This window comes from Chlorocebus sabaeus, chromosome 22 (assembly GCF_047675955.1).
Source record: "Chlorocebus sabaeus isolate Y175 chromosome 22, mChlSab1.0.hap1, whole genome shotgun sequence".
In the NCBI taxonomy this organism is placed as follows: Eukaryota; Metazoa; Chordata; class Mammalia; order Primates; family Cercopithecidae; genus Chlorocebus; species Chlorocebus sabaeus.
In genome coordinates this window covers 96,536,937-96,562,885 of record NC_132925.1, presented here as the reverse complement: position 1 = coordinate 96,562,885, position 25,949 = coordinate 96,536,937, and the positions used below count along the sequence as shown (strand labels likewise).

General features: G+C 37.2%; 1 protein-coding gene across 2 annotated transcripts in view; it reads left to right on the top strand.

Moving 5' to 3' along the window:
- SNRK (SNF related kinase) overlaps nt 1-25,949 on the top strand; it is a 65,579-nt gene that overhangs the window by 21,487 nt on the left and 18,143 nt on the right. For both annotated transcript variants that reach the window (XM_007983846.3, XM_007983844.3), the window contains one exon: nt 24,495-24,636. In XM_007983846.3, the coding sequence (XP_007982037.1) occupies nt 24,495-24,636 (142 nt within the window). The remainder of the gene's footprint in view (nt 1-24,494; nt 24,637-25,949) is intronic.

Genomic DNA, 25,949 nt, shown 5'->3' with positions numbered 1-25,949 from the left:
GCTATATGATACCCTCTCCCAGAATCTCTGAGGACGTCCTAGGGGTTTCACTCTGCAGTTGTTGTTCATTGCTAAAATTTATCTTTGGTTTCTTATTTAACTGGGAAGTTATATAGAAAGGTGTTCCTTTTTAAAAATTCAAAATGGATAGATTTATTTTTCTCTTTAGTTGTCTGTTTTTTAACTTCTAATTTTAGTACATTGAAGTTAATTTATGCCCAATTGGTTTCTGCTTTGGATACTATTTTTAGATTTTCTTTGTGGCTTGATACATGGTAATTCATACCATGGTGACTATTCTTTATGTGATTAAAATATTTGTATAGTTGGAGTTTTTATATATACTTAAGATTATGCATTATGCAGTTTGTTCCTTTGTACCCTTACATGTTTTTATTCTGACCTGTCATTTTCTGAGAGAATAATGCTAGTCTTCTATTCTGATCTGTGAATTTTGTAATTTAACCATTTTCTACTTTATACGTGGCATTGTCAAGCTTTGATTGACAATAAAGGTATTAAAAGTTTCTAATATCTTTTACATGATGAGTTATACCTTTCATCAATACGAAAGTATACTCTTTGATACATATTGCCTTAAAGTCTGTTCTGTCATTGCTTTAAATTTATCCCTTTTAAACAATAAAGGCATACTTCATTTTATTGTGCATAACTTTATTGCATGTCTCAGATCTTGCAGTTTTTTTGTTTATTTACATATTGAAGGTTGCCACAACCCTTCATCAAGCAAGTCTCTTGGCACCATTTTTCCAACAGCATATGCTCACATCATGCCTCTCTGTCACATTTTGGTAATTCTCAAAATATTTTAAACTTTGTCGTTATTTATTTTTTATGGTGATCTTTGATCAGTGATCTTTAATGTTACTATTGTAGTTGTTTTGGAGTGCCAGACACAGCACCCATATAAGACAGCAAACTTAACTAATAAATGTTGTATGTGTTCTGACTGTTTCACCTACCAGCCATTCCCTCATCTCTCTCTCTCTCTCTTCTTGGGCTTCCCTAGTCTCTGAGACACAACAATATTGAAATTAGGCCAATTAATTACAGTGGCCTCTAGGTGTTCAAGTGAAAGGAAGAGTGGTACATCTCTCACTTTTAAGTCAAAAGCTGGAAATGAATAAGCTTAGCGAGCAAGACATGGTGAGCCAAGATAGACTGAAAGCTAGGCTTCATGCACCTAACAGCCAAGTTGTGAATACAAAAGAAAAGTTCTTGAAGGAAATTAAAAGTGCCACTCCAGTGAACACATGAATGGTAAGAAAGTGAAACAGCCTTATTGTTGATATGAAGAAAGTTTTAGTGGTGTGGGTGAAAGATCTAGCCAGCCACAATATTCCCTTAAGCCAAAGCCTAATCCAGAGCAAGGCCCTAACTCTCTTCAGTTCTTTAAGGGCGAAGAGAGGGGAGGAAGCTGCAGAGGAAAAGTTTGAAACTAGCAGAGTTTAGTTCATGAGGTTTAAGGAAAGAAGCCATCTCCATAACATAAAAGTACAAGATGAAACACCAAGTGCTGATGGAGAAACCAGAAGATCTAGCTAAGGTAATTGATGAAGGTGGCTCCACTGAACAACAGATTTTTGATACAACTAAAACAGCCTTCTATTGGAAGAAGATCCTATGTAGGACTTTCGTAGTTAGAGAGAAGTCGGTGCCTGGTTTCAGTGCCTCCAAAGGTAGGCTGGCACTCTTGTTTTGGGTAAATGCAGCTGGTGACTTAAAGTTGAAGCCATGCTCATTTACCATTCAGAAAATCCTAGGGCCATTAAGAGTTAAGTCAAGTATACTCTACCTGTGCTCTATAAATGGAACAACAAAGCCTGAATGACAACACATCTGTTTACAGCATAGTTTACTGAATTTCTTAAGCCCACTGTTTGAGACCTACTACTCAGAAAAAAAGATCGTTTTAAAATACTACCACTCACTGACAATGCACCTGGTCACCTAAGCGCTCTGATGGAGATGTACAAGGAAATTGATGATGTTTTCATGCAGATAACACAGCATCCATTCTGCAGCCCATGGATCAAGGAGTAATTTCGACTTTCAAGTCTTACTGTTTAAGAAATGCATCTTGTAAGGCTATGTCTGCCATAGGTAGTAATGCCTCCAATCCATCTGGGCAAAGTAAGTTGAAAACCTGGAAAGGATGCACCATTAAGACCATTTGTGACTCATGGGAGGAGATCAGAATATCAACATTAAGAGGAGTTTGGAAGAAGTTGATTCCAGCCCTCATGGATGACTGTGAGGGGTTCACAGTTTGTGGAGGAAATAACTACATATGTGGTGGAAATAGGAAGATAAATAGAAAGGGAGCCTGAAGATATGACTGAATTGCTACAGTTTCATGATAAAACTTGAATGGATGAGAAGTGGCTTCTTAGGGATGAGCAAAGAAAGTGGTGTTTTTTTTTTTTTTTTAAATCTTAATTTTTTTAAATCCATGAACGCAGGTGAAGAAATGGTTTCTTGAGATGGATTCTATTAGTGAAGATGTGAATATTGTTGAAATGACAACAAAGGATTTAGACTATTAATGTAAACTCACATAGTAAGTTTGATAAAGCAGTGGCAAGGTTTGAGAGAACTGACTTCAGTTTTGAAAGAGGTTCTGCATTTCTACTGTAGGTAAAATGCTGTCAAACAGCATTACATGCCAGAGAGAAATCTTTCATGAAAGGAAGAATCAAATGATGCAGCAAACTTCATTGTTGTGTTATTTTAAGAAATAGCCACAGCCATGCCAACCTTCAGCAACCATTACCCTGATAAGTAAGCAGCCGTCAACATCAAGGCAGGAACTTCCACCAGCAAAAAGATTATGCCTTGACTCATTGAAGGCTCAGATGATTGTTAACATTTTTTAGAAATAAGTTTTTTTTTTTTTATTTTCTTTGAGACTGGGACTCCCTCTGTAGCCCAGGCTGGAGTATAGTGGCATGATCATAGTTCATTGCAGACTTGAACTCCTGGGCTCAAGCAGTCCTTGCACTTCAGCCTCCTGAGTAACTGGGACTACAGGCGTGCACCACCACATCCAGCTAATTTTTAAAGTTTTGTAAAGATAGGGTCTTATTATGTTGCCTGGGCTGGTCTTGATAAAGTTTTTTTGTTGTTTGTTTGTTTTTTTAATTTTTTGCCCGTGACACAGCCCCAGGAGATTCTGAGAACATGTGCCCCTCGTAAAGTATTTTTAAATTAAGGTATGTACAATATCTTTTTTAGACATAATGATGTTGCGCATTTAATAGACTACAGTATAGTATAAACGTAACTTTATGCACTGGGAAACAAAAAATTGTGTGTCTCGCTTTATTGCAACATTCGCTTTATTTCAGTGGTCTGAAACAACCCACAGTATCTCCGAGGTATGCCTGTGTATAACAGTATTTCGTGTCTAATCTATGAATCAGTCTTTGAATAGGTGAATTTGATTTATTTATATTTAATATTACTGGAGTGTTTGGACTTGTCCTATCTTATTTTGTGGTTTTCATTTGCCTTATTATTTATTACCTTTTCCCATATTTTGTTAGATTATGCAAGCTTTCTTTGCTCTTTCCCCCGCAGTGGTTTGAACAATGTGTAATCTGTTTCTTTTTTGTGTTGGTGTCCACCTTTAATGTCTAGAGTCAGACAGTGTCCACATTATTTCTCCTACCCTACAAATAAGAATCAGTTTGTTTCTACTTCTTTTTTGGTTAATAACATTCTTGTTTGCTTGTGTTTGTCTGTAATAAATACTTACTTTTTACTTAATTTTTTGAATTTCTTGGCCTCCCTGTCCCTTTCTTGGATTATTTTTATTTTGCTTTGTTTTGTTTTTAACCCTTTCAGAGAGGATTTTTGAAAAATTCGAGTCCGTGTGTGTCTAAAATGTCTTCACATTTGAATGCTAATTTGACTGGATATGGAAATATATATTCAAAATCATTTTTCTCCCAACTTTGAAGATACGTTTTTCACAGATATTTTTCTGTCATCTTTTTGCTTTTAAAGTTGTCGGTGAGAAGTCTGATGCAAGACTAATTTTCTTTGTAGAACTACATTTCATTAATTCAGTGGAGCGTATTTTGTTTTTCTTATTTTAACAGTTCCGAAAGTGCTTCATTAAGCAGGTTTTCTTGGGTGCTGCTGCTTCTGTTTGATGAACTTGGTTCCTCTCTCTCATTTTTCCTTCATTCTTGGGGGTGTTAGTTGTTTGTTCATCTCTGTTTTTGAGATTTCCAGATACTTTGCTGTGAATATGATGTCTGAGTACTCTAGGGGATATGGGAGAGGAGCAGGGTCATACAGCTAACTGGGAAGCGCTGGTATCTGGTCTTACTATTTGTCAGGTTGTTAATACACCTCTTGGACACCATCCCTCTCTCTCTGCTCCTAATGTCCACAATAGAGAGGAACATCCTCAACTTGATGAAGAGAATCTACAAAAATCCTGGAACACATGTCTGCGTGGACATGCTTGGTGCTAGTGTAGAATTATAAGGTAGGAAATTAGTCCTCAGTTAATCCTTCTAATGGTTGTCTGGGTGCAGTTCTTTCCTGTTTCTAGTGTGCATCATCTAGAAAAGAGCACCACAGAAGCCCCTGCTAGCTGGATTTTGGGGCTCTGGTTTCCTCTTTCAGTCTGATCCTACCTGCCTTCTACCGTTTCTGTCATATTTAGGAATTTGGAAAGAGGAAGGGTAGCTAGATCATGCTCATGCACTATTGATTCAGTCAGCTCTCTGAGCTTTCAAGAATGTGTATTAAGTTGATTTCACAGAGTCAGAAAGGATGGGGGAAAAAAGGATCTGTGGGAAAAATCCTGGACTCTCTCATTGCAGTCTGTGGAATTACTGTAGTAGAGTGCAGTGCAGTGGTGTACACCGTGGAGAACTCATTGCTGCTTGTCACATCAGGTTATGCAGTGGAAGAAGAGACAGGGCAATGAACCTGTGCCTGCTGGGTCAAGACAGGTGTAATGTCTTTGCTCTGAGCGACCAGGCTCTGCTGAAACCGATGGATGCCTGGCTGCTTGTCCTGTGGGGTGGCCTGCTTGTAGTGAGGTTCCAAGTGAATTTCTTGATAAATAAAGGTTTTGTCAGAGCAGCATTAGGAAAGAACTTACTCTTTAAAAAATTGTACTTTAAAATTTTCTTCATTATTATGGGAACTCTAAAATGGGAAAATTGTTTCTTAAATAATAGATTCACAACTTTTCAATAATTGTAAAACCCTGACATTATTTATGACCTTTTTCTACTTTCCTGAAAATTCTTATTTTCAAGTTAAAATGAATTAAATTTGGTATTGAGAACTTCATCATCTCACCTAAGGTTTGGAGTCTTCTAGGATATTACAGATCTAGATTTAAAAACCTTTATTTTAGGTGTTTCCTAGTTTATAGACTATTTCAAAGATGAACTATTCAGTCTCTGCATTAATTCTTACGACGAATTATGCAGTAATCAATGAAAGCTGAGTTACTTGAAACATGGCTCCATATGGATACAGTGCAAATGTTTGGATTTAGATTAAGTCTTGAATATGCACACACTCTACAACATTTCTCATGTGCAGTTCAGCATTTAATGGAAGTTCTTTAGAGTCATGGGGTGTGTCCTCACACATACTGGTGTGTAAAAAACTAAACATCTTTTCTTTATACTCTGTATTTTGTCCTACATTAAAATATTACTCTTTGCCTGCTCTAACCAAACAAGGAATAGAGAGGAACATCAACTTTTATATGAAGAGAATCTACAAAAACCCTACAGATAACATCCTACTTAATGGTGAAAGACTCAAAGCTTTCATCCTAAGTTGAGAAACAAGGCAAGGATGTACACATACCACTTTTACTCAACATAGTACTGAAAGTTATATAAAGATGGGAGAAGAAGAAATAAAACTGTCTCTGCTTTCAGATGACATGAATGTGTACATAGACAATCTCATGGAATCTACAGAAAAATTCCTAGAATATCAAATGAATTCTGCAATATCACAGGATATTAGATCAACACAAAATCGATTGATTTTCTACACTGATAATGAATATGTAGAGACTGAAATGTAAAGTCATGCCAAAGAAAGTGAAATACCTAGATACACATCTAACAGAACACATCTAACGAAAAAATAATATTAGTGATAGAAATCAAAGAAGGCCTAAATAAATGGAGAGACATATGTTCATGAATTGGAATACACCATAGTACAGATGCCAGTCTTCCCCAAATGGATCTATAGGTTTAACATAATTCCTGTCAAAACTCTGCAGGGCTTTTATAGACATAGACAACATTATTCTAAAATGTGTCTGGAAAGGCAAAGAACCTAGAATAACTGAAACAATTATGAAAAGAATAAGGAGAGAAATCACTACCACAGACACTCTGAAAAATAGTTTGACAGTTTCTTATAAAATTAAATATGCTCTTACGAAACTAAATATGCAGTTGCATTACTGGGTGTTTGTCCCAGAGAAATGAATACCTGTATTCACAAAAATCTGTACATGGATGTTCATAGCAGTTTTATTTATAATAGCCATAAACCGGAAACAGCCCAGGTGTTATCCTTCAACATGTTAATTGTTATACTGTGGTGTATTCATACCATGGAATACTGTGCAGCAATAAAAAGGAATAAACTATTGATACAACAACTTGGATGGATTCCAAGGGGCAAAAACAATCATCTCAGGTTGCATGCTATATAATTCCATTTATAAAATTCTCTTGATATAACAAAACTGTAAAAATGGAGAACAGATTGGTGGCTGCCAGGAATTAGAGATGGTGGTAGGTGGTGTGCATGTAAAAGATAGCATGAAGGAGCCTTGTGGTGATAGAGCACTTCTGTGTCTGGTGGTTATACAAATCTCCACATGTGATAAAAATTTCATAGAAACTACATACACAAATACATGTGAAATGATGAAATCTGAATAAGCTCTGTGGACTGTACCAATGTCAGTTTCCCAGTTTTGGTATTTTACTATATTTAAGCACGATGTTACTGTTGGGGGAAACTGGGTGAAGAATACATGAAACTTACCTGTCCATTTGTTTTGTTGGCCACTCTTGTGAATCTGTAATTATTTCAAAATGAAAAGTTTGAATATAGATACATATTATTCATTAACTGGAAGGCAAGTATCCCAGTGTGGGTGTTTTTGACTTACTGTGTAATGTGGTTTTCGTTTTTAGCAGTAATGCCTGATGATGGTCTGGGAATGAAGGCCGATGTGACAGAAACACACTATTTTGCAGTGTGTTGCATGCTAACAAATGTCAGTCTTACACTGGTATTTTTATTTTTAAAAAATAAATATAAAATCAGATAATCAGCCGAAAAATTATCTCTACTGAGGTGAGAGCATTTACCCCCCACCATGTTAAAAGTATGTACTTGTATTTTATTTATTTATTTATTCATTTAATTTTTTTTTTTTTTTTTTTGAGACGGAGTCTCGCTCTGTCGCCCAGGCTGGAGTGCAGTGGCCGGATCTCAGCTCACTGCAAGCTCTGCTCCCCGGATTCACGCCATTCTCCTGCCTCAGCCTCCCGAGTAGCTGGGACTACAGGCGCTTGCCACCTCACCCGGCTAGTTTTTTGTATTTTTTTTTAGTAGAGACGGGGTTTCACCGTGTTAGCCAGGATGGTCTCGATCTCCTGACCTCATGATCCGCCCGTCTCGGCCTCCCAAAGTACTAGGATTACAGGCTTGAGCCACCGCGCCCGGCCTGTACTTGTATTTTAGAGCACTGATTCTTAACTTTTTCTGAGTTAAAATGTTCCATAATGAGGAAGGATATAGAGTTATCTTAGAATTGCATTCTTAAACATCTTTATTTATTTGGCTTAACTTACTACATGTAAAGAACATTTTAAAATCCGGTATGCATTTAAAAATTGCTATCTCTGGTCTGTCTGAAATGAATTGCCTTGTCTTGTGAAAAGGTAAATTAATAAAATATAAATTGAGACATTCTTTATAGCTATTAACTTACTGTTTCTTATCATTTGTATAATATGCCAGTTTTTGGAACTCTTGACATAATCAAGCCAAGAGTTATACTTAAGACTGTAATTTCTTTCTGTCTACCCTAGTCTGTGATAAAATAGCTCCTCAGTAGACTCTTCCCTGTAAAAGAGTCTTTTAGAGAATTTTGGAAATGGGTGTCCACCAAAAGAGTTGTGATTGTAGCATTATGTATAATGTTAAAATGCTTAAATATTTTTTAAAGGATTGCTCCTGCTTGTAAGATAGTACAGCCTAAGTAAGTCGTAAAACCTTTTGATAAAACTTTGAACTATTTCAGAAGGACATAAATGAAGTCAGGCCTGGTAGTGTGTGCCCGTAGTTACTCAAAAGGCTGAGGTGGGAAGATTGCTTGAGCCCAGGAGTTCAAGGCCAGCCTGGGCAACATAGACTCCATCTCTTAAAAAAAAAAATTTAAAAAAATGTCATAAATGAATCAGAAATTTTCTCTTTGGTTTATAAATAATCTGCAGTTATAGCTGTGTGTGGTGGCAAACACCTGTAGTCCCAGCTACTCAGGAGGCTGAGACAGGAGGAAGACCACTTGAGCCCGGGAGTTCTAGGCTGTAGTGTATTATGCTGATCGGGTGTCTGCACTAAGTTGGACATTAATATGGTGACCTCTCGGAAGCCAGGGTTACCTCTAGGCTGCCTAAGAAGAGATGAACTGGCCCAGTTCGGAAATGTAGCAAGTTAAAACTCCTGTGTTGATCAATAGTGGGATAGTGCCTGGAAATAGCCACTGTGCTACAAAGCCTGGGCAAGGTAATGAGGCCCCATCTCTTAAAAACAAAAAACAAACAAACAAACAAAAAAACTCTGCTATTATAAGTTATACAGGAATCGGTAACACCTTTTATTTCAGATTCCAGAGATGCTATTAATGTATTTACTTTTATAGTCCTTCCCAAGTGGCACCAAATTTGAATGTGTAGTTTCATTTCCCGTTTTAAGTTATTGTGTATTAGAAACAAATGTTTTAGTAATGTTTCAGTTTTTCAGAGGACCTTCTCTTCCCAGAGGCAGAATTTAACTTTTATATTACTTACTCTTGTACTATTTACCGTTTGGATATACAGGCCCTGATGAGTTCTAGATTAGAAGACATTAGGCTTGTGTCACAGGGACTACTCCCAACTGTGGAGTTTGGGATTATCTATTTTAAAGGGATGATTTGTGCCTCTTCTATGGTTAGGAAAAGAAGTTTGATCTTCTTTAAAGTAGCACGTCAGTAAGTTTTATTAAAAATAATACCTGCATGGATAAGTGTGCCCAGCACAAACTGCCTTGCAGCCTGGAGCCCAGGTATGTGTAATATTAAAATTGTCAAGAAATGAACAACATATCCATAGAAATGTAGCACACACCTTCCATAACCCAGCTGCCAAGTGAAATGTTACATACTCTGAAAGATACTTTATGCATCTGTAATGTTATCACTTGTCATATAAAACCAGAAGGAAAAAATGAAAATCTTTTCCTAAGCTTCCTGAAATTTCACATGCCTGTAAGAAACAGATATTTCTGAAATCACAATTAAAAATTGATCTGGCATAAACTCTCTGTAAATAAAAAGTATTTAGAATTAGTAAAGATTCTTGAGCATGAGATGTTTATGGGAAGTAGTCTATAGGTACCATATAGGTGGGTTTTTCAGTCATATAAAAGTATTTGAGCAGACTGAAAAATATGATAGAAATAATTTATGTGTTTTTTATTTTCTCCACTGATTTTTAGCTGTGGTACTTATTGTTCTCACTGTGTTATAAGGCTCAGATCAAACAAAATATATGTTAATACAAATGTATAATTTATTCTACTTTAGTGGTAGGGTAAGATTTAAACTGGTGGCTCTCAGTGGTCACCATCCATCAGTTTCACCTGGGGGAGATTTTTCAAAAATACCTATGGGCCCCACCCCCAGAGATTATGATTCAGATTTACGTGGCTTAGGCTCACATTCAGAAGCTTCCATGCAATTCTAATAGCATCCAGCCTTGCCTACTGCTGATTTTAACCTATAGAATCAAATATTTTTAGATATTAGTGGAAAAAGATATTTTCAACATTTTAAATCCTGATGTTCTTTAAAAATTGTTTTTAACTTAAGTTTAAAGAGTAAAAGGGAATATTTCTTTTTTGACGTTCATAATTGGAGCTTAATTTTTTTTCTTCTTCCCTGCCTCCCATTTTTAACCACTGTCTGCTCATTTAGGGATAAGTGAAAACCACATTTTAGACCCCTTGGAAATTTTTTCTGATGTGAAACTTCAAGCTAGACCCTCTCCCACACACCCCCTTTGGAAACTCCTCTGCATTGATTGCTTGTCCTTTCCTCTTCCCTGAGGAGCCCAGAGACTGTCCTGCCTGCTTCCTTTCCACTGCCATTCCCTGGAGCTTCTGATTAGTGCCCCTGGTCCTCTGCAAGTCAGATTACCACACCGCCTCATTCCAACTCATTTTCTTGGGTTCATAGTACCTTTGCAGTTTTCTAAGGGCTCTTAGTGCTTTTAACTAGGAAGGGATTTTTTCATTTTGTTTGTTTTAAAAGGGTCCTTAGTGCCCACCCCCTTCCTCTAAAATCCTGTGTAAAATGACAAAGTTGTGCACAATTGATTATTGTAAGTTCTAGTACAGGAACAAGAACCAAAACGAAAAGTTAATATTTATATAAATTTCAAAGCAGAACTCATGTGCTGAATCTGGGTAGTTTGAGCTTCCTAATGGGGCTGACTGGCATAAGTGTGTGTATTTTAGAAAGACAAGAGAAAGGAGGGATTTTAGGGGCAGGTTTTCTTTCCTTTGTTTCTTCTACCACAGTTCTCTGATGTGGAAAGTTCCAGTTGAGAGGATGATCTGGGGCTTTGGGCAAGAGTATGTCGGGAGTTGCAGTGGGGAGCAGCTGTAAGGAGAGAATTCCTTGGGTCAGCAGACTAAGGTGGCAGTTTCAGGTAACCCCTACTCATAAGGAAAACAATGTTTACCCTTTCTTTGTACAATTCAAGTTGGATCATGTTATTTCTCTGCTGAAAACTATTTAGAGACCTTCCATTTCAGTCTGAATCAAAACCATCATCCTCACTGTGGCCAACACAGCCCAAAAGATTGGCATCTCCATTTCTTCCCAGACTTCCCTCTCACTAGCTTCCCAGTTGCTCCCTCAGCTCCAGCCACGCTGCCTCCTTGCTGTTAGGCACACTCCAAGCCTGGTCCTCCCTCAGGGCCATCCATCTCCCTCTGCTGCCTAGCCACCCTTGCCCCTGATTTTCTTGCCTACATGTCACCCCTCAGCGAGGCCTCAGCTTCTCCAGAGGTGCAGGACCCCAGCCCTGCCTGTTCTCTTTCCCCACTTGACTTGCATCTCTGGGCTCTTTTACCTCCATTTGTGAAATGGGGTTCGTAGTTCCTGCCTTTAGGATTGTTGAGGCGATTAAAAGAATGAATATAAGTAAAGTACTTAGCATAATGCCAGACACAAAATTAGCCCTCAGTCCATCAGATGTCACTGTCTCAGTGCTGCTGCTTTGGGAAAAATCACAGGATGCTTTATGTTTCTATGGTGTTGCTGCTGTGGTCCCAGAGGGACACTTAACATTAGACCCTGGCCGCATTTTCCTTTCCTGCCTCTTTCTCAATGTGGGAGGAAGTGTATCCGAGATACCCTTGTCCCCTTTGCAAATTTGTCCTCGGGAATTTCTGAAATGTTGGCTGCCGTGGGAAAATGGGGAGGAAGGGCAGGCCCGGGACCTTTGCTCTTGTGTTTTTCTCGCATGTTGTTTTTAGTTGTATTTAACTTTCAGAATGTTATTTATATTTAGGGAATAAGTTAACTTCTAAAGTAGGGATTTTTATTTCTTTTTAAAAATGTTAGATAAGAAACGACAGTCTTGGTGTTTATTTGATAGCAGACTAGTTTCTTAGAACTTCAGAAAGGCTTTTCAAAACACTCAAAACAGTAGCTATTTTAGTACAGAAATACATATGGAAACTGAATCAACTTACCTTAGGTCATAACATGAGAAACCTTTAGGGAGTTGAAAATGCCAAATTTTCTTTTTTCTGTTTCTTTTTTTTTTTTTTTTTTAAAAAAGCTTCTTGAGGTAAGAAATATATGCCTGTTGAAGAAGAAAGATAAGTTTGCAATACAAAAAATCAGCAGTTAGAGCAAACTTTCTAACACAATAAATTTGGAATCCTGTTATTCGCATTGCATGTTGCTGAACAGACTGAACTCTAAAAGTTATTTTAGTGTTTTAGAATGTACTAAAGAATCGAGCCGGGTGCGGTGGCTCCACGCCTTTAATCCCAGCACTTTGGGAGGCTGAGGCAGGTGGATCACATGAAGCCAGGAGTTTGAGATCAGCCTGGCCAACCAGATGAAACCCTGTCTCTACTAAAAATATAAAAATTAGCCAGGCGTGGTGGCACGTGCATGTACTCCCAGCTACTCAGGAGGCTGAGGCAGGAGAATCGCTTGAACCTGGGAGGCGGAGGTTGCAGTGGACTGAGATCATGCCACTGCACTCCAGCCTGGGCGACAAGGCGAGACTTTGTCTCAAAAAAAAAAAGAATTGGTTTGTTTGTTTACATGCAGGCTGCTATGCTTGATCACTCTCTTGTGCTTACTGAGAGGGGCCAGGTGGGACCGGTTAGTGACTGGTCTCAGTTCCTGGTGAATCCCTGTCCCAGCACATTAGGAAGTTGTATGTGTGGTCATCAGGTTGATCTATTAGCCTTATATAGAGTCGTTATAAGAAATTATTTCTAGTGTAGTGTAAACAGTGTCTAATATTTTTAAAATTTTAATTTAGATTTTAAACTCTGAAACCCAAGAAAAAAAATTATAGGTTCTCGGCCTTTGTGATACTGTGTCTGGTGAGTAGGAAAACAACACCTTTTAGAGTGAGACTCTCTTCATAGATATATCTAAATCTTGGCACCTGGGATGCAGCCAGGCACAGAGTAGGCATACTATTTTGCTGGGTAAAAATAAAAGAGGGGCTGTGGATGGCTAAAAAAGGAGGATGAGGAGAACACATGCCCTGATTGCCCTTTCTCTTTGGAATTGGATGGGGCAGTGCCAAGCCTGCCTCACTCCAGATGGCTCACTTGTCCCCCTTGCTCAATAGTAAAGTCCTTGAGAGAGGGGACTGTGTGTTTGTTTATATTTTATCAGTGTCCTATCACCTGGCAAACATGACAAGCTCTTAATGTTTATTTAAATTAATAAATGTTACAGAGATGAACCAAGGAAATGAAGATTACATTAATTGTGGTCACCCTCTGTGGCTCTTCCTGATTTCTTTGCTCATGTCATAATTCCTTTTCTTTGCCTTGTATATATTTAATGAGTCCTAGACTCTTAGAGGACCCAGTGAAAGCTGTGGTTCCTGTCTTTAGAGAGATACAAACATACATTTTGGGTTAGTTTCAGAGGTGTTTGTTGAACACTGTGAAGCCCTTTCTGGATCTGATCTTGCAAGCTTATGAGGTTGAGTAAAAAGTGGACCCACAACTATTTGGATGAACACAAACAGTTTTGAAATAAGCTTTGGAACATAAAATACACGTGTAAAATAGTGTTCTTATTTTTGTGCCTCTGAATACGTGACTCGTTCATTGTTGTTTTATATACTTGATCTCCCATTTTCCCTAGTGTGTTTTAAATTTCATAGATATGACTTGAGTAGGAGATTGTAATGGAAAATTGGAGGTAAGGTTATAAATGGATCTGTTTCCAAAAGAAACATCAAGTCATTGGGTACAGTATTCTTTTTATTTCCTAAAGTCAAATAGACTTGTAGATGTTTGGTATATTTTATATGGTTTTCTTAAAAACCCATTTTGTATAACAGAGTTTGTATGTAGCAACTCTCCACTGACATTTGGAGGCCCTTGTTAGAGTTTAAAAGAGACTTAACATGGATTGAGAGCTCCAGTAGATGGAAGGATGCCCCTGAGATGGTGTCACTGATTCATCACCATGTTCCAGGTTGTGAGTCTCAGCTTTGTATTCAGTAGTGATTAGTTTCTAGAGGACCGAAACTGGCTTAACAAAGTGTTTCGTGTATATACTAATGTATTCACTAGAACACCCATCAGTTGATTTACAATGAGACGTATTAAGTGTTAGTCAACACCAAGCTTGTATTCTTGTATCAGAGTGGCTGGGGTTTTTTTTTTCCCCCAAATTTACCTACTTTCAGAGTTTTAATAAGATACTCTACCAAAAAAACCTGATAATTTGTGTGTAATATACATTGATTAGGTTTAATCATTTTTGGGAACATTTGTGATCTATTGAAACTCCCGAAGTCACACTTTTAAGATTCTTATATGGATTTTTGCTTAAGGTCTAGAAAGGGCTCTTATGACATCGAATTTCAGCTCATGTATTCCTGTTACTCCCAAAGCTTTTCACAAGGCCTTTTTTTTTTTTTTTTTTTTATAGTTATAGCAGAACCTTCACTTGGCTGAAACCCATTATGTTCCACCTGGAGACAGAAGATTCCCTTGGTTTTAGATTAGTTCTAGTTTTGTACTCAGTTATCAGTTTGTGAGGTACCTTGCCCTCTATCCCATGCAAGGCTGTATTATCAATATCAGTAAACAACTTGATAAGAATTTCTTGGATTTACCGTCTAGCTTGGGTATCAAAATGAATTTATTAATTAGTAGAGGCAAGAATAGAGAGAACTTGAGTGTTCCCTGACTTTGTAACCTTTGACTCCTCCAGCTGTTGTCAGGAGAATAAAGGGGGCAGCTTTTCATATGGTAAGGAGGCTTTCCAAAATTGTTTTTATGTTACTTTATGTAAGATAAACAGTCTTCAAAATCCTTGGCTATCCGTGAATCTTACCAATTAGAGGACTGCCTATTGATCACTTATCAGTTTTTGAGTTGTCCTAAACCCAGCAGAGCACTAGGAAGCAAGCAAATAAAGACTCCTGGTAGATGAAATGGACTGTCCTAAGTCCATGTACAAAGCTCATGTATTTTGCTGGTAGCTATCATTCAGGGTCTCACTCAGACCCTTATTTAGTTAATTTTACGTATAATTCTAGCAAGTTCAGTAAATTTGTATTTCCAGCTGTCAGCTGATAGGTAACAGGGACCTCCTAAAGTCAGGTGCCCTGACTGATAGCAGCAAGATGAGAAAGAATCGTGAAATCATCATCGAAAACTTAAAAAACATGGTGTGTGCCTCTCCTTGCCACCTGAAGCCCAAGTGTTTAACAGTGCTTCTGGGCACCTCTGGAGGTAAGGCGAGGCACCTACTTACCATGGAAGCAGCTCTAAAAGGAGAATCTTTGATGGAAGATAAGATGGAGGCATCTTTTAAAGCCAGGTGGTTGTTACTTTGTGTGTGAGTGAATGAACAGAGGTGAATTTTGGCAAGTCTCAGGACACAAAGTGCAGTGGTGCTGTCTCACCTAGGTCCCTTCATTGCTCAACCTTTTAGGTTTCATTATGATTATATCTGAGCACCTAGCACAGTGCCTGGCAAATAGTGCTGCCACACATTTTTTGAATATGCATATCAGTGTCTGCTTTGTGGCTTTTTGGCATACAGACTGATGCCCCCATGGGCACCTCTGTATCCTAGCATGGTTTTTCAGCTGGTCATTCTGAATGATGCAGAAAAAAGAACAGGGTCTAATCATTTTAAATTCCTCCATTATTAGACAACACAAAAGGAAGAATTAATAAATTGACTGGAAAAATTCAACATTTGGAGAAGAAATGATTGATTTCTATGTATGTCTATATCAATGTAAATTCCAGGTGAATTAAGGATTTGTACATGAGTAATTAAGAAAAAAAGCGAATATTCATACTATCTTGGCCTTTCTAAGCAAGAGTCATAAGGAAAAGGGTAATAGCTTTGATTGCAGTTGATGGATGTAGTACACATAATATTTGAAACAAAATTATAATGCAAACAAGTTGGGGCAATATTTGTAATATAGGAAATAGTATTCTTAATGTAGAAAGAGTTCTTAAAAATCAATGACAAACTCCCCTATAGACAAGTGAAAAGAGAATTTATTAAAGAAGTGATATAACTAGCCAGTAAAAGAAGAAAATGTTTAACCCTGCAAATAATTATTCAGGACTTAGTAGAAAAGCTACAGTGATAAAGATTGTATTGACAAAGGGTAGACTGGTAGATCTGTGAAATAGAATAGAAAGTCCATAAATAAACCTACACATACGTGGCCAGTTGATTTTCAACAAAGGTGCTAAAGCAATTCAGTGGAGAAAGAGCCTTTTTTTCAGCAATGCTGTGGCAACAGTTTGATATGCATATGAAATAAAATGAACCTTGATCAGTACCTCACGCCATTTGTAAAAACTCAATCTGTGTCATAGATGTAAATGTAAAATGGAAAACTATAAAACTTCTAGAAGAAAACATAGGGGATCTTTGCAACCTTAGCTTAGGCAAAGATATTCTGTACAGTACCAAGAGCATGATCCAAAAAAGAAAAATTATGAATAATTCATCAAAAAAGACATAATATGGCAGATAAGCACATGCAGATGTTCCACACCATTAGTCATTAGGGAAATGCAAGTTAAAACCACACCTATTAGAATAGCTAAAATTTTTTAAACTGACAATACCAAGAGCTGGCAAGGGTGTGAATGGAGCAATTGAAACGCTCGTACATTTCTGGTGGGAATGTAACATTGTATAACCAGTTAGAAAAATCATTTGGCAGTTTCTTAGAAAGATGAACATACACTTACCCAGCAGTGGCCCAGCAAACTCACTCCTAGGTATTTACCCAAGATAAATGAGAATTTATGTTTATACAAAAGCCTGTACACACTTTTTTTGTGACTTTATTCATTACTGTCCCAAACTGAAATTGTGGAACATTTACACAATGGAATACTACTCAGCCATGAAAAATGGTGACCTATTGATGTGTACAACAACATGAGTGAATCTCAAATGCATTATTGGGAAAAACCAGACGGCAGAGACTACATACGCTGTGACTCCATTTCTAGGCAAAACTTGCAAGGACACGCAATAGCTGTGGTTGTCAGGGACTGGGCTTGGGGAAAGGTTGACTACAAAGAGGTACAAAGGAAATTTTGGGGTAATACAGCTGCTCTGTATCTTGATTGTGGTATTTGTTACGTGACTGCATTTGTGAGAACTTGGAGAAATGCACCCTAAAAATGGTGAATTTTGTTGTATATAAATTATACCTTAAAGAAATTAGGGAAAAAATAATCAGGTCAGTATACATTAAAACAGATCTTTATAATTTTACCTAATAGGCTAATAGTCAGGATTATCTATGGTGTTGGTGAGTAGGGGGCCCTCCCACAGGCTGCTAATAAATCTTACTGGCATTAAATATGCACTACTTTCATAATCTGAAAAAAGTAGTGTTAATTTGAAAAACAAGAAATGTGTGGTTATATTTGAGAGAACGTTTCTAAAATTTTAATATGAAGGAAAATCTGAAAGTTATAATCCTACATGGAACCAACCAGGTTGTGTATTTATTGTAATTCCTAGAAAGATATACTGATTTTTTTAAATACAGGAAAATAAGTTGCATACATTTTAAAACCACATGTCTCATTTAGGTATTATGCATGGAGAACTAGCCAAAACAAACATTTCAAGAGCTAATATTTTGAATTTTGAAATTTGTTATATTAAATTTGCTATTTAAAGTTCATTTCTCTTTATTCTCAAATGAGGAAGTTAGTTTCCTGGCAAGCTTAAACATTTTAGAGAAACCTGCATAATGTATCTTCTGTTAAAGGACATACCTTGCTTGACTTTTATCCCCAGTGCCCAGAAAGCTTTGTTTCATTAAACTTTTTTTGCTTTTTGAAAGAGAACCCATTTTCTTAGCCTGCCATTTGCAGCAGGTGATTTTTATCAACTGGTGTTTTAATAGCTTGTATATTCGTCTTATGTTAGCACACCTCGGCCTCACACAAAAGACTGTGTTTTTAACATCAACTTAAGAAAACATCAAAATACTCCACTAGCTATCAAACTAAAACATTTAGTTGGTGGACACTCCAAATGTATAAAATGCTAATTCATATAGGTCTCTAATCTCGTTGCATTTGACTGACTAGACAAATAGAATTGGACATTTTTAGATTTGGTACTAAATTAAAATGTTTCTTCTTTCTAGTTTGAAGTTAGGCATACACGCCTAAAATTGCATTGCATTTGTCATAATCTTGTGAGAAATTTGAAATGTGAAATCACTGCTTGAAAGTAAATTTAAAAAGTCACTCTGTATCCCTGGTGAAGCAGTTCTCCAATGGGTCCCCCCTTGGATGAGTATCCATATTGAAACTCAGCTAAGCAGCCATCAGAGGATTTAAACCAGGTCTCTCTGAAGCTTTAGGCCAAGCATGCTATTTTCATTAGGGCACACTGAAAGAAATCGCCCAAGTATGATGTTTTCGCCATCTTAGCTTTCCATTTTCATTTGTAAAGTATTGTTCCTGAGTGGTACCAGTAGCAGGTTTGTAAAATGATTTTATGAACGAATGCTGAGTTGGTAGGGTGTCTGCTCCTTGTCTGGTTTGGATTTGTGTGAATGTGTGCATTCCCACAATATGTGATTGATAACACTTTGACTTCTTGAACTTTTTCTGTTTTACTTGAAAAAACAAGTTTTCACAGGGCCTTAAACAGGTGACTGAAATAAACTGCAGCTTATCTTCATTGATTTATCCCACCACAGTCTGCTCTGAGCACTTCTTAGTCTCCCTTTCCTCTTACCTTTTTTTTTTCCTTTGTGTGTGTGTGTGTGTGTGTGTGTGTAGGATTGGGAATAACCACCACCTTCCTCTGTACCCTAAAACTCTGCATCAGCTGCCTTTTGACGGGGCCCCAGAATATTTGCAGAACTCTTTAATTTCAGGTTTTCATTCAGCAAACTTCTGTTGAGCAGGCCCTAGCTGAGTGTAGACTAGTGCCTGCTCAACAGAAGGCCCTATTCTGCACTCACGGAGCTCCAAGTAATGGAGGGAAATAGAATCTCTGTTATCACAGCCCATTGTGATGATGCTGAAATTGTTAGGTAGCCCAGGTTTCTAAGTTGGAGGACAGTGTGGGAATACCTTGGGGAAGATGAAGATCATTGGAGGATTTTAAGCACGTGATAGAATTGGCAGTGCCTCCTTGATCTGGAAGTCAGAGGACCCTCAGAGTAGGGAGTCTGGAATGTCTCCTAAGTTTACATTGTACCGACCAGGGTAGATGGGGAGAAATAAACTTGGGGGAAAAAAATGATAAGCTTAGTTTTAGCAGCATTGATTTTTGAAGTCCCCAAGGGACATTTAGATGAATTAAGGTCAGGGAAAGGAGTGTTTTAAAGTAGGTATCAGATGATGGCATTCATTCTTTTTAGGGGGAAAAAAAAACCATTTCCCTGTTAAATAATAAAACCTTGCTTCTAACTAAAGTATTGATAAAACTAGGAATACTAGACATATCAGAAAACAGATCTAAAAAACTTGTGCAAGTTCTTCATTCCTCTTCTGTTTCTTTCTTATGCTGTTCAAATGACCTGACCGTTTTCTACTTTTGGAATGCTTTCTAGTCATGTTCCTTAAAACTAACCACTGATCTTTTTGGAACAAGAAATAATCATTAGTAACCAAAGCTCTACATAATTTTGAATGCAGACATGTAGTTCTTCTGTGTAAATAGGAACTCAGATGGATAAACGTGGGCAATTAGGTTTCTGAGTGCTGTACAAAAAACAAAGGTCCTAGGTTTTATTATAGAACTCCTGGGACCTACACACTTCTGAAACAATACTTGCTATTCTAAGAAAGCATTGCCTTCTACATTAGTGTTAGGTCTTATGTCAGTGGCTTGTGACCGTACTTGGAACTGAAAAGTGATTGCATAAATCCTGGCAGCTGTTAAGTGGTGTTGTAAAAGGTGCCCCATTTTATCTGCTGTGGTTTCAGAACATTCTACTTGTATTGCTTCTTTCATGATTTATGGCTATACTGATAAAAGAAAGCTATTAAAAGGAAAAAATAGAGGTTTCTACCTAAAACTCTTCTTCTGGTCTTCCCATTTTTATTATTTTCTAATCCTCCTCTTTTGTTGTATAGATAATTCACTTTAGAAATGACTTTTTAGGAAACCTCTCAGTAGTCCTGAAGTCCCCTCCCCACGCTGTTGGCATTTGCTTTTCCTCAGATGAATGATTAACATGTTCTCTGTTTTGTTTTCTTTTTGATCTTAAACTCTACCCCAACCCTAGAAATAGCATAATTCAGTTATATTATTATATATAGACCTGCTGAGTGTTAGCCAGATGAGACTTCAGTGCTCCTTTCTGTGACCTCATTTCCAGCTAACTCGAAGGCAGCCAGTAAGGGGAAACTTGTAACTCCCACCCTTTATATTATCAAAAACTTCATTATCTCTTCACTCCTTCCTATAGTTCCATGAGTTGGGGTTTTGTTTTTTAACCAAGCCGATTACATTTATTAAATATTTCCTTTTTTTCATTTTTATTAACCAAGCACCTATAGCTGGGTCTGAAATAAAAACATACACTTCAGATAGTCGTATCTATATGAAATTTGATTCAGATGGTTGATGTTTGGTAACCCGTGGATCTTTAATGTGAATAGACAATTCCATTAACATTTTTTGGAAATGATTATAGCGTAAGGTCCCCTGTACATTTTGCTCCCTTACACCCCCATCCCCCATTTACGGTTTCAGTGATCCCTTGCAGTCTTAGGATCTCAAGCTAAGGCTGTGGTCTATACCTTAGGAGTTTGTAGTTTTGTTAACATGTTTTTTTTTTTTTCTTACAGAAAAAGATAACCTAAAATATTCTCTAAAATGAACGGTTTTTCTTTTTTCTTAAGAGATGGGGTCTGGCTGTGTTGCCCAGGCTAGAGCACAGTGGCTATTCACAGATGTGGTTTAGCACACTGTGGCCTCAAATTAAGTGGTCCTCCCACCTCAGTCTCCCTACTAGCTGGGACTGTAGGCATGCACCACTGTTCCCGACTTAGAATGAATGTTATATTAAGACAGATACCACTTCCCACCCCCATTTGTGGAGGAATATGGTGGATAATTTTTGTTGATGCCATTCTTAGTCCTATAATACCAGATGTCTAATTCTGGGGACCCAAGCTCCTGAATCATCACCTTTTTTTAAGAAACCTCAATTACTAAGAATAAGAAGCTTTCCCTGTTTCTTCTCCCTCTCATCTCAAACCGTGTTGGCTTTGTGCCTCCTTGAACTTACCTACTGTCTTTTCCCATATCTGTTTCGCTAATTTCCACTGGAGCATCCTTAGTGGCTTAGGAGGCTTGTAAGGGCAAGGGCATCTCTCATTGATCTCTGTCTGCTATGCCAAGAACAATGCCTGCCACAGATGAAGCAGGGCAGGGCAGCAGCAGCCACCTTTGAATGTTTTCTCTGTGCTGAATACTTAGCATGGATTCTGTTTTAATTCATTTAATACCCACAGCAGCTTTACAGGAAAGTAGATGACTGTTAGTACTCCCATTTTAAAGATTGTGAACACATTTTAAAATAGTTTGGTTAAAGTCATAGCACTCTGTTTAGTGGCCTGTTTTTATTCTTTCCTTTGGCCCTTGGGATGAAAAAGTAAAATTATTCAAAGACAAAAGTAAAGTAAGAAGAGAAATAAAAAGTATGGAAAATAAATATATGGAATAAATGGCCCCTTGAATAATCACATTGTCTCAGTGGGAGAGTCATTTGCCCTCTCTGAAACTTAGTTACCCTGCTGTTCTTTTCTAGTTTAAATGCTTCAAATTATGTCATTTAGCTTAGCCAACTACTTGACATAGAATTGTATTTCTATGTTTTTCAACCTTTTAGCATGTCTATATTTAGAAATTATTTGAGCCTTAACTGGAAACTGCGGTTTTATGTTGCTTTTCTTCTTTTTTATTCTTCTAATTGTGTGTCACATCATAACAAGCAGAGTGTGTTAAGGTGATTGAACAAATCATCCTGAAGAGAGAATTTCCAAATAATTGAACTTCTTGTTGTTTGTGAGGCTAATCTTTAACAGAAAAAGAAAGTTTTCTTCAGTCAAATAAGAATGTTGGGTAATTGTTAGTTGATATTTATATTGTTCATTATATTTTTAAAACATTATTTTGAATAATTGCACTATCAGATACCCAGTTTGGCATGGACAAGAGGTAAAAAAACCAAACTGGTTTATGCACAGTTATAGTATGAGATAGTAGAGGAAACAATGTAATTAAACTCATTTTATAAAAGTTGATGTTTTGTAGGACTTATATGGAAAGATATATATTTATTGTATTTCAAATACATATGTATTAGTAGTTAGGTATGATTATAAGTAGTCACATTAAACATTGTCAATATTTGAACAATAGAAGAAAAAGTTTTTAACTACCTGGATTTTTATTGTTTGTGTATTTTCATTGTAAGCCATTTAAAATCATCCCCTTTTTTGCTGTGGAGGGATAGCCAAGTATATATTATTTTTTAAAACTTGGTAGGTTACCCTCCTTGTATAATGGACATAGTTGGAAAGGTGGGATTTACTTTACAGTGAATTTCTAGAACATAACTTTTTGTAAATGAAGGACACATTGCAATAAAGGGAGAATAATTGTAATTGCCACTTGTTCACAGTGGTGGCTTGGGAGTTGGGACAAGTGACCCAAAATAGCAGGTTCAAGTGGTACAAAGAGGAGGATTTAAGTTAAACATCAACTGTATAAATGTCCTTTAAAAAAATCTTAAGGTACTGCTAGGACTGGGGTTATAGATTGTTTTCACTGGCTATTTAAAGAATAGATGTGACTAGTCACCATTATTAAGATACGTTTGATTTTTGAATGGGAATGGCTCTCTGGATTCCAAAGTCAAGGCAAAGAAATGAAAGTGAGTGGAGTGGACTCCTGAGTCAGCTTGCTGTCTGGGGACAGATAATGCATGCATTCAAAAAGCAATGTCAGACCTCTTAGGGACACTGCAGAGCCAAGGGTTTGGACTGAATGATCCACAGGTCCCTTTCATCTTCATTTATGTAAATGTTTAATTTCAGTCTGTTTTTTTTCATCTGATTCATTAGTTTCCATCAGAGTATCCTTCGTAAAATTTATTGTACATATTAAAAAATCACATTGTGTGTAACTTTTGAGTTTCTGCCTTTGTGGCCAGTCTTTGTTTAGTTTGAACCAAGGAAAAGATATTTTATTAAGTTTTAATTTTCTTGGGAAATAACATGGAACCTACATTATTTTGGGTGTTTTAAGTGTAAATGGAAACAGCAGTTGAATGTTAACAGATGTGATGACAAAGGCCGTGTGGTCTGCCTTTCCATTCTCTTTTAAGCCTTTTGTGGTCTAGAATACTTCTTGAATTGGTTTCTAATTATGTGAATGTTTATATTATCATGTCTGTTCTTTAGTTTCTGGAATGAATGAATGATTTGTGATGCCTTTCCTAAGTCCTTTTCATCTTAAAAATTTTTTTTCATCTGAACAAAAGATCGTTTTCCCATATGATTGATGGATTTGCTTTTTATTTAATGATAAAAGAGGTAAGGAGTTGTTTCTTACTGTCAGAGTTAGTCTAATGCTAGAGTTGAGAGGTCCTTAGATGTCAGGTAGTCCAGCCTTACCATTGGTGCAGAAATGCCTTATGCAGAATTTTAGACAGATGTTTCTCCCGTCTTTGCTGGAATACTGTTAGTGATGGATAACTCACTGCCTTTTCTGGTATTGTAACGGCTCCATTGAGTAGTTCCCCATTTTTAAGCTGAAGTGTGCCTCTTGGTTACTTACACCTTTGGTCCTAGTTTCATCCTCTGGAGTAATACATAACCAGTCTTTTTCCTGATTGACTATATTGATGGCCATGTTTCTTTCCTCCTTGAGCTTTAATTTTCTTGCCTATAAAATGACATGAGTTACTTCACCTGGTTACTTCACTAGCATTGAGGTAAAGAACAACTTGAGATAATTGTGACCTTAGGCAAAATTCTTTTCAGATCTCAGAGTATTAATATATTAGTTTTATTTCTGGTATATATTCTAATGGGAGAAACAGCAGTGTGTTGTCTGTTGGCTTGGGCACCTGGATAGATACTTTCCAGTTGATGTTATTGCTATATTAACAAAGACATTAGTTTATCTCTTCATTGAACATTCATTGACCGTTCACTGTTTACTAGCACTTACTATAAAAACAGTGAAGAAGACAGACACCTTCCCTGCCCTATCGGGGCTTCTTTTCCTTCATGGATGTTTGTACTTTGAGATATAAATGCTTTTGACTGCTCAAGATAAAATAATATTGTTAGCCCACTTTTACTCTTAATGTTTTTGGTTTTCTAATTAGTCCGGTATTTAAAAGTATGTCTTTGATTTATAGATATTTGGAGTCTGGGAGTGATCCTTTTCATGTTGGTGTGTGGGCAGCCACCCTTTCAAGAAGCCAATGACAGTGAAACACTGACAATGATCATGGATTGCAAATATACAGTACCATCCCATGTGTCTAAAGAGTGTAAAGAGTAAGTAAAAAAAAAAAAGTATGTGGAAACCTTAAGAACTCAGATTAAAACCAGAAGTTTTAATTCCATTAACATGTCAAGAAAATGTGAGAGGACTTCAAACATCCAAGCATCTGGGTTCATTTTAATTTTTGAATTTAGTATTTCTACTGTTGTTAAGAGTGTTTGGGGGGGGGTGGTAAACCCCTGAATATGATCTGAAATTTAATATTAGAGTACGAAATGTATTCATCTATTTCTTATTCAAGAAATCTATTACATGCCTCTTCAGCCTTCAGGAGTGGTGGTTATTTCACTTGAAGTGAAGAAATACCATGGCAACTACCTTTCTCTGCATGAGCAAAAAGCAAGATCACCTGGAATTGTTTTAAGTTCCAGAGAAGAGTTAGGGCATTTTCTTTCCTGAATAGACCATCAACACACTATTTGAGGGTTTACATAGTATGTCTCATAATTTGCTTCACACACGCCTCCTGCCTATTGACTAAAGCTGTTTAGGTTTATGCGACTGTGGGAAGCCAGCAACAAAAAGTATACTCGATTATTTGGAATTTAAATTAGTACATAGTACTATGATAATGTGTAGTGAGAAATATAGTAATGGAATAGAACTGTTGGAAGTTCAGTATTTCATTGACATTGTAAGTGACATTTTTTTAATGACCTCAGCTGAGTTTATAGCCACTACTTAGAGGACTTTGCTGTAGAAACAGTTTTGAGTTTCTCCTATCAACTGGTAAGAAGGAAATCTGATTGCTTGAGGAATTTTTTTCTCTAAATGAAGCCCCATCTCAGGTGGATGTTTAAGAACTTAGGTATTCAAGGCTGAGGCGGGTGGATCACGAGGTCAGGAGATTGAGACCATGCTGGCTAACACGGTGAAACCCTGTCTCTACTAAAAATACAAAAAATTAGCTGGGCGTGGAGGCAGGCTCCTGTAGTCCCAGCTACTTGGGAGGCTGAGGCAGGAGAATGGCGTGAACCCAGGAGGTGGAGCTTGCAGTGAGCCAAGATTGTGCTATTGCACTCCAGCCTGGGTGACAGAGTGAGACTCCGTCTCAAAAAAAAAAGAACTTAGGTATTCAAACTCTGGATTCAAATATTGACTTCTCCATTTACTAATAATGTCAGAGTGGTAGAAACTACCATATAGGGTTATTGTGAAAATTAAATGAATTAATATGTGTGAAGCTCTTAGCTCGGTCCTTAGCACGTAGGAAACTATGAATATTGATGATGATTATTTTTATGACCTTACTGTTAACTATTCTCTACCCCAAGAAGCAGGGCAGCTGTCTGGGGGCATATGTTGT